Here is a 9,944-nt window from a genome sequence, read left to right as displayed (position 1 = left end):
GAACCATTAATGTAGAGTGTAGTAAGATTCATGCAAAAACCTACACATAATTGACCAGTGGGGCGATGAAATATCTGTGGAACTCTTCATGATGTGACTTCATGGTAGGATCAAGGGGTAAGTATTGCAACTAATTGTAGTTGGATTATGTATGTTAAAGGAAAATGTGTGACAGAATAATGGTATTTAATGTAACAGTCAAGGTTTTATTTGTTTTGATAAGGGGCATCTCAGTTAAGTTTGCTTTAACATCCAGCTGTTGAAGTTTGCTGTTGGGATTTCAACTTTTCCCCCTCTGAAACGATCGTAAGTGCATCCCATTCAGTCAGATAGCTTATCAGACTGGTGTTGGCTGTGCTATGATGTCAACAGCGGTCTGTAAGCTGTCTGAAGCTTCGGGTTTGATCATCAAACTGAACCATCAGTAAACTATCTAGTTCCTAATGGTATCAGAAACTGTAGCAATGGCATGGTGTCTGCTGTTGGCCATTTCATGTTGAGTCTAATGCTGCTTGACCAAGATTTTTATCAGATTAATCTTTGTAACTGCAATTACTACTTTACATTCTACTAAGTACTATATTTCCTGGATACCACACAGGATTCAATGGGTGGTTGTAACATACATACATGCGTAATAATAAAGATGTTGAAATATGAATGTGGAATTGTCATTTTAAAAATCTTTAAAAAAGGTGCTAAGGTCTGCCTTAAATGTGCACAATTTTGTGGGATCTTGACCAATCCTAATGTGAATTAGTTTTTTTTTTTTCAGATCTAATAGGAATTCAATAGGCTTTACCTGAAAATGTGTCTTCAAAATGACTAACAAATGTAGCATTTTATTTTCATAAAGAGACATTCATAAATAAACATGGCAAAATGTACATAAAGATTGGTTTAAATTAATCATATACTAAAGAAGCTCATTCCTTCATTCAAACATACAAGTTCAAACAAATCTCATCACACTCTTAACAAACCCAAGTAGTTGTCAGGAGTCTTTCTGTGAGACTACAGAAGACCTCAAGCATGACCGGGAATTTCCCCAAAAACCTGCTCAGTTTGTTTGTCAGAGCTGCGAGTAGCTGGAGATGACCTGCTCCAAGACTGTGAAACTGTCAAGGAAGTCCTCCTCTGAGATACCAAATTTCATGTACTGGTGAGTGTAGGCCCTGTTTAAAAACAACAAAAAACATGTTAGGGATTATATACCTGGTAGTTTAGAGGTTAGAGGGAAGGCATGTGAAAGCAATGTAGGTTTAGTTGTAAATGCCCCTAAATCTTAATGCAAGAAAATACATGAGGCAATGGCCCCCTATAATTTTGGCACATTGGAAATTACATCTCATTCCCAAAGCTTATACCTAGGTTAATTAGGTGAATAATTAAATGTTTTAAAGTGTCTGCAAACAATTTTTTAGAATAGCTAGAATAAGATATAATATAATAATACTTAACCACTGGCTGTTCTTGCAGCACTTTGATTTGCAACTCTTCCTCCCAATAATCAAAAGAAAGACGAACTTTAGTAACTTGGTCGCTTTAATTGTTGGGCGTTCCTCCTGCTGTTTCTGCATCAGTGAACCAAACTCCAATTAACTCTTTTCAATGAATTACTGCTGCTGCTCCGCAGGGCTTATGTAAACTTGGCATGAGTAGCCCCACATGATGTACATATAAGGAGGCCTGTGTCCCTAGGTGTGGGTGTCCCTTCATGCTAGCACCCCCTGAATTGGGGTAAGCTCAAAGCACTTTTTGGCAATAGCTCAACAACTATTTCAACAAAAATTACACATTTTCTATGGCAAATTGGCCTCTAGGAGATCCATTATCCTTGCTCATTAAGACCGTGGTACACTTCTGCGGACGTGGTTTTGCGCAATACGGACAAGGACATGTGCTTTGGTCCCAAGTATACTCTGGTGGACTAGCTGAGCGCATGCACAATATGATTTTATTGTACTGAGTGCATGTGAACTACTGCACACTCAGTTTCGCACAGTCAAAAAAGTTGGTAGTGACAAAAAGTCTGCACATTTCTTTAAAACTGCTATTCGCTGTGTCTTCACAGAATGATAATATGGTTTAACCATTACATCTTCAGGTCAGAGTATTTTCCAGTTCTTGGAATAAGAGACTTATTATCAGTTTTGCCAATACAGCGGCCACCTTTGGCCTCTTGACACATATTGCCATCATCCTCCTCATATCGGTCTTACCATTATTAGTGTAAATGCACACTCTTTTGTTTACCCAACATATGCATATTTGTTTTCCTTTACCCTATAACGCCTGTGGTATATTTGCTGCAAGAGTTTTTGAGATATCAACATGATCAATATTTTCCTGAAAAATGGCACACAACAGGCTTTCTGGTGGATTCTCTGGTGGAAATCTTTGGCAATTACGAAAAAGTGGCTGTTATGAATAACATGTATATTGTTACTTATATTTCAATATAAACATGAACTGTATTGGAGCAACTTATATTTACTTAATATTTCATACTTTATTATAGTCAAATCTTAATAGTAAAATATGACACAACAGGTATTTAAGGTACACTTAAAAGTATGAAAATAGGATACAGCAGGTATTTAGGGTAATTTGTCTGTACATCCCTCCATTGTCATGATGCTGGCAAAAAGATCTCAGCAACTCTTATGGCACGAAACTTGGTATATAAACCCAAGACCCTTTCCTGATGTACTGCATCATTTGACCACTGGGGGGCCCTGTAACAAGTAAAAACGTTTTTGTTGTTTTTTTGCCAAAAATGTATAAAGGCAAAATTTAAAAGTTGTAAAAAGGTTCCTGTTTGAAAACAAAAAAAGTACCAACCTCATTCAATGTTATAAATGCAATGAACAATATGTGTTTTTGGTTTTAAAATATGTTAATGTATATATGTTAATATGTTAATAAGTTAATAAATGTATCAAATTTGATAGAACTTTCAGGCTGACACTGAAAGACTGATGCACGCGTTTATCACGAGCAGGCTAGATTATTGTAACTCCCTTTGGTCTGGTCTACCAAAAAAAGCCATTAGTCAATAACAAACAATACAGAATGCAGCAGCACGAGTCCTCACTAAAACAAGACAGAGGGCGCACATTAGCCTGACGATGTCATACTCATAATTCTAGTCAGAATATGAGTCTGAGACCGGACCACTGGGCTGTGATTATGGGGCGTGTTTCAACGAACCAGGAAAGAAAATTCCTCTTCGCTGAATTGGATACCTAGAACCAATCAGAGCAACGTAGTAGGCTATTATTACGATAGATTAAACTTTTACCTGATCCCGTAGGAAGGACGGCAAAAACATCTTTTCAATCGACAAATGCCTTGATCGCGTTTCTCTGTTCCTCTTTCAAAATGAATGCGCTGTCAATATCTGTTGAGATATGCCTGCTCACGTTACTTAATTAGCACTCAAGGCTAGAAGCTACCATTGGACCTTTTTTTTGTCTACGCTGTTAGCATAACCTTTCAATAATGGTCTAGAGTGCTTAAGTTAAAACCTACAATCCTAGGCAACATTGGTGTTGCGTATACACAACTAACCGAGTCAATGTAGACATAAAAAAAAGTCGTGTAGATAGCTTAAATCATATCAAATATGTCCCACTAAGCTCCCGAGACGGCGCCATCTTTGTTCGATGTATACCGGTATTCTATCTATCATCAGGTCATCTGTCCATCAAAGTATAAAGCCTGCCCTTACAATTTGATTGGTTTAGATTGCTTTCTCAACATTTTTGAAACGTTTAAACCCTCCCAACTAGCTCGATTCCAGACTGAATCTCCCAGACCAAAAATTTTGTGGGCGGAGTTCAGGCTGGTATCCAGGCTAGGCGCACATCGCACCAGTCTTAAAATCACTGCAGTGGTTACCTGTTAGTTTCAGAATAGATTTCAAGATTCTCTTACTTGCTTATAAATCACTCGCTAGTCATACACCTGACTATATAACAGACATGCTCTCAAGGTAAACACCCAGTAAATCTCTGAGGTCTTCTGGCATTGAACTCCTAACAGTTCCAAAAGCCAGGACAAAGAGACATGGAGAAGCAGCTTTTAGTGTCTATGCCCCCAGCCTTTGGAATACTCCGTCAGAATATGTAACAACTAGTTTACAAAGATGACACGGTACAATTAGAACTAAAAATGAGAACTAAGAATACTATTCAAGAAATGTGCAATACATACAAATAAATTCAAGTGTATTGCAGACATGTATGAAACTGTATCTATACCAAAAATTGCCAATTGAATGCATTGATCATCAGAAAAGTACAAATGTACTCTGTTGCACATGTTTGTGTACTGTTATTAGTGCCGGATACCTCACCTGGAAGCAAACATGTTCCATGCTTTCCCCACCGTGCTATTCAAAGACCTCAGTAAAGATTGGCTATTGCTGACAAGGGTTGCTGACTTCTCATAACCATTGAAGGGAACAGAAGAACTCCAAGAGCTGATGGCACTCTCCACTGGCAGCCAGGGTACATAGAGTGCAGGGTCTTTAAAACCACCTGTTGCCCAAAAAAGTAAAAAAAGGTTTAGTCTGACAGAGCCCATTCATTCCAATGGGCATCAATAAGGTGTTTTGGTCTAAAACTAGCAAGCTAACTACCTAAAAGGCATACTAAAACCACGCAAACACCAACAGCAGCACAGTTTGCATTGATAATTGCTACCATGGTAACTGGAGTCTTTTGGCAATATAGTCGACAATGTTGTGCTGTGAAAGCATTTTGTGAGTCCGTCCCAAGCCACAGAACTACATAATGCATAGCCTGGGTGGCTAGTGGAAAAAATAGGTGTCTTTGTCTGTCCTTCACATGACCATAAACATAAATTAAAAGATGATACCAACACTAGTTGTTGTTTTTTTAAAGCTGGCTGGTGCATTGCGGGCTATCCCCGTGGAGCAGAGTTCAGTAGGCTGACAGCCACAGGAATGAAGCTGTTCTTGAACCTGCTCGTACGGGAACGGAGGACCCTGTAGCGCCTCCCAGAGGGGAGGAGAGCAAACAGTCTGTGGCTGGGGTGTGAGCTGTCCTTGGCGATGCTGCGCGCCCTCCGCAGACATCTCTTGCTCTGGACAGCCTCAATGGTGGGAAGAGTGGAACCGGTGATGCGTTGGGCAGTTTTCACCACCCTCTGCAGTCTTTTTTACGGTCGGCGACAGAGCAGCTGCTATACCATGTTGAGATGCAATTTGTGAGAATGCTCTCAATGGTACAGCGGTAGAAATTCTCCAGAATCTGAGGAGACAGATGGACCTTCTTCAGTCTCCTCAGGAAAAAGAGACGCTGGTGTGCCTTCTTAACTATTGATGAGGTGTTAAGGGTCCAAGAGAGGTCCTCAGAGATGTGGACACCCAGGAACTTGAAGCTGGCAACACGCTCAACCTCCATCCCCTTGATATGGATGGGGGTGTGTGCGCCATCTTTCTTCCTGAAGTCCATAATAAGCTCTTTGGTCTTCATGGTGTTGAGGGCCAGGTTGTTGTCAGCGCACCACAGCGCCAGGTGCTGGACCTCTTCTCTGTAGGCCGACTCATCGTTGTCGCTGATGAGGCCAATGACCGTTGTATCGTCTGCAAACTTGACAATGGTGTTAGAACCATGTACAAGTATGCAGTCATGGGTGAAGAGGGAGTAGACCAGAGGACTTAGCACGCAGCCCTGTGGCACGCCTGTGTTCAGGGTGAGGGTTGAGGAGGTGTGGTTCTCTAACCTAACAGACTGGGGTCTGTTGGTTAGAAAGTCCAGTAACCAGTTACAGAGGGAAGGGTTGATACCCAGGTGACTGAGTTTCTTGATCAGTTTGGAGGGGATGACAGTATTGAAGGCTGAACTGAAGTCAATAAACAGCATCCTCACATAGCTGTTGTTATTGTCCAGGTGAGAAAGGGCGGAGTGTAATGCCGTGGAGATGGCATCCTCCGTACTCCTATTCTTATGGTAGGCGAATTGGAAGGGGTCCAGTGTGGGTGGTAAGCAGCTTTTGAGGTGAGCCAGGACCATCCTCTCGAAGCACTTCATGATGGTGGGGGTCAGTGCAACAGGGCAGAAGTCATTTAGGCTCACTGCAGTGGAGTGTTTTGGCACCAGCACGATGGAGGTATTTTTAAAGCACGCGGGAACAGTAGCTTGGGCCAGAGACAGGTTGAAGATGTCAGTCGAAACCTCAGCTGGCTGCCCAGCACAGGCCCTGAGCACGCGTCCGGGAAATTCTAATTAATTGAGTGGTTTTGTAATGAAAAAAAAAAACATGATGGCCCAACAGGTAAAGACAACAGGAAGATCAACCAAACATCAACCGGTGTGCCCCTCATATAACTGGGTGCACTGCGCATGCAGTAGTCTCCCTAACTGAGTAATTTCGGATGTCACGCTTTCATTTAAAACATGACAACTACAAGGTTAAGTTATGTGGTTAAACAAAGTCATGGAATGCTGAGCAGAAACTTTGTACCACAGGCCTTTGTAGAGGCAAAGGGTTTGGTGTAAAGTATTCCTGGGTGTGTCAAGTTTGATCTGCTGTGTCAGTTCAGCTGTGAGCTGCAGTGATAACCTTTGTGATTTCAGCTACAAGGTTATTCAATCTTAGTATAATCTGCATCATGTTTTATAAAATATGCCGCCACTCAGATTAGCCATTCAATGCCAAATTAATGAAGTCCGTGAGATATGTCTGTACCCAGGCCTGACATTAGAACCTACCCGTTTCAGCGCTTGACACATCTTTTCCTCTTAATATTAAGAGGTTTGCCAAAGACCGGTTGAAGCCCAGTTCTCTAGTTGGCCTTCCTCTGTCAGACTTGCTTGCAGATTTTGCTCTCACTGTCCAGTCGATACCTGAAAAAAACACAAATACCTGTTTGATTAATTGTACTGCAATGATTCAGTAGCATTTTCTGATGTATGATGAAAACAGATATCAAAGATGAGACTTCTCACCTTCCTCCATCCCGGCATTAGCAATAAGCATCTGGCGTAGATGTCTGAGCAGGCCAGGCCAGTTAAAGACACTGTAAGCCAGAGATGTACTAGACATCTGGGGGATGTTTCGGATGCTCAAGAGTTTGTATTCTGGATGATTTACCAGGGAACTCATGAATTCACCTAAGCACAAAGGTAGAAGTAGTAGAGAGTAAACATACTACAGATGGCACTTTCAAAGGTCAATTAGTCATCGTTATGACACGTTTGTAAATATAGCAATGCCACTAACCAATGGGATTTCTACTGTAACTTGAGGAACTGGCAGTGTATACGGGTTGTAGCACACTGCCCAGATGGTGGGTGATGACTTTGTTAATGTCGTTGAAGGAGATGTGTTTGATATTCATGAGCTGAGCACAGATTTTGTGCACCGCATCATTTTCATGGACCAAGATAGCATCAGAGACCTGGTACAGATGAGACAGCGTGAGGACCGAGTTGTAGTTTTGGACTATCACCTAAACACAGAGGAATGATGAAAGTGGAGAAATGTTAGTTTCATCAGTTAACCTACCGTAAAAACAGAATAGCTTTATTACAATTACTGAGTAGATTTATCTTTTTTTCCAATGCAAGACTGCTTGACAAAACATTGTGTATATGACTATATTACCTCCCCAGTGTTATAAGGCCAAGTCACATGGTTGAGAATGGAGGTATGGGGATATGCGTCACGTAGACACTGGGTGATGTAGGTTCCCATGCCAGACCCTGTGCCTCCAGCCAAGCTCATCATGGTGACAATGCCTGTCAGACGGTCACACTGCTCCACCTCTTTGCGCACAAGATCTCGGACAACTTCTTCGTATTTTGGCCCGTGCACAGAAAACCTGAAAAATAAGGGCCACTGTTTCAGGTACTGTGGACACTCATTCATGTCTGAAACTCACATTGTAGCATGAAACAGAGGTTGTATGCTCCCAGAGTCCTGTACATTGTTGCGTAAGGTTTATGTTCAATCCTGTGCCTAATGTTCCATTTAGAGTGTTAATGTCAGTGTGTATTTGTGTTAACGATTTGGAGTCAATTTGTTATATGTAATTCCCTGGTGTAGTTGCCTTGTGTACATCCTGAGTCTTTCCCCTGTCCAGTATCAGACTGAAGCTTCTTGTACCTCAAGAAACGTCATAGAGCCAAATAAAAGGCTCTTTGCTACCATATTCAGTGCTTAACGTGACTGATTGTATTTCACCCACTACTCACCCATTTGCCCAATTATTTCCAGAGCCCTGTTTCTGACAGAAGTGTGCCTTGTCTCCATATCTCCACTTCCCAGATTTAGCTGCTTTAGCAATAGTCTGGTTAATTACTTTAGGCTCCATATCAATAAGTATTGCACGGGCAGTCAGGTCTAAGGGTAGAGACAAATTATGGTTAAGCGCAAATCATATCTTTTCGCTTTCATTTAGACCTACATGACAGCTACAAATGCACATTTGTGAGCATTAAAAAGGGCAGCTCATTTGTTTGATAAGCTAGTTAACAACAGCTTTTTATTTTTATTTTAACCAGTTAGGTAACATTACCTTGTGAAGGTCCCTCTCTGAAGAACCGCTCATGACTGCAATCCTTGTAGAGTTTGTCTTTGGCATTACTGGAATCGTTGCAAAGGACAGTGAAGAACTCCTGGCCAACCTGATTTCCACACTGTCCCACCTGCACCGTCACTACAGACATTACTGGGTCAAAGCATAACGTAAGTAAACAGACAAGCGTTATGTACACTCCCGTTTAAAAGAGATGAACGACTAAAACACTTTCCGAGACAAACATTGTGATGAGAAAACATGTATTTCCATATATGATTGGTCTATCTCTTTACTGTGTTGAATTCGTATACCCGCCATCAACTCATAAACGAAATGTTTCCGATCACGTGATACAAGGGTTGTCAAGCAACATTCTTTCCGGTTCACTCGAATAAAAGTCCTCTTTAAGATTTTACGATTTCAGCCACATATCAGCCGTTTTTCTCCAGCGCAACCATAGGCATATAAAGGTATATATATATATCTATAAACGCAACTATTCAGTTCCGCTGTCATTATGATCAAATTAATTCTATTGCACACGGTTTACGTATGTCAGGATGGCCGAGCGGTCTAAGGCGCCAGACTCAAGGTGCAAACCTTCCCCCAATGGGTATTCTGGTCTCCGAATGGAGGCGCGGGTTCAAATCCCGCTTCTGACAAGAGTTTTTGGCCCTCTCCTATTTAATGTTTTCATGCTATCCTACTTTTGCGAAACAACAATATAGACTACCTTAACTATGCCGATGATACTTAAATTTACATTGCCCTCAAACCCGCATGGTCAGATTGATTCCCTATATCAATGTATCTCACTAATAAATTCCTTGATGTACCACAATTTTCTGCAGCTAAACAAGGACAAAACAGAGGTAGTTGTTTTTGGTCCAAACAAAAATGACCAAATCCCTATCACTACAGTTTACAAATCCAGCCAAAAGTTGGGTGTTATTAGATACTGATTTACACTTTGAAAACCAGATTTATTTATTAACAAAGTCAGCAAATTCCCACCTAAAAAATATAGCAAGGATTAGAGGCCTTCTAGACCTGGAAAAGCTTATCCATGCTTTTACCTCTAATAGACTAGATTACTGCAACAGGCTTTATACCGGCCGTCCTAAGAACTACAGCATCTTCAAAATGCAAGCTGCAAAGGTACTCACAATATATATATTTTTATTTTATTTTATATATTTTTGTTTTTATGTGTAGTACTTGTGTTTTTATGCCAAAACAAATTCCTGGTAGGTGTAAACAAAAAAAAAGAAAAGAATAAATGCGACCACATCACACCAGTTCTCAGATCTTTGCACTGGCTTCCACTGTGCAAGATAGTTGCATTTTAAATCCTTTTATTGGTCTACAAAACCCTAAATGGTTTGGGTCC

At 40.9% G+C, this 9,944-nt stretch overlaps 1 protein-coding gene across 1 annotated transcript; it reads right to left on the bottom strand.

Moving 5' to 3' along the window:
• Positions 1-1,072: 1,072 nt before the first annotated feature.
• On the bottom strand, positions 1,073-8,702 carry tubd1 (tubulin, delta 1; the record flags this gene model as incomplete). The annotated part of the gene is made up of 8 exons (XM_080844664.1): positions 1,073-1,175; positions 4,361-4,544; positions 6,744-6,878; positions 6,981-7,145; positions 7,255-7,483; positions 7,639-7,855; positions 8,229-8,376; positions 8,552-8,702. 8 exons carry the CDS (start codon positions 8,700-8,702, stop codon positions 1,073-1,075), a joined length of 1,332 nt encoding a protein of 443 aa, XP_080700790.1.
• Between the last annotated feature and the right edge of the window lie 1,242 nt (positions 8,703-9,944).

The sequence above is a fragment of the Sprattus sprattus genome (genome assembly GCF_963457725.1).
Source record: "Sprattus sprattus genome assembly, chromosome: 9".
NCBI lineage: Eukaryota > Metazoa > Chordata > Actinopteri > Clupeiformes > Clupeidae > Sprattus > Sprattus sprattus.
The sequence above is the reverse complement of the archived record's forward strand: the minus strand, read 5'-3'. Positions and strand labels throughout refer to the sequence as shown.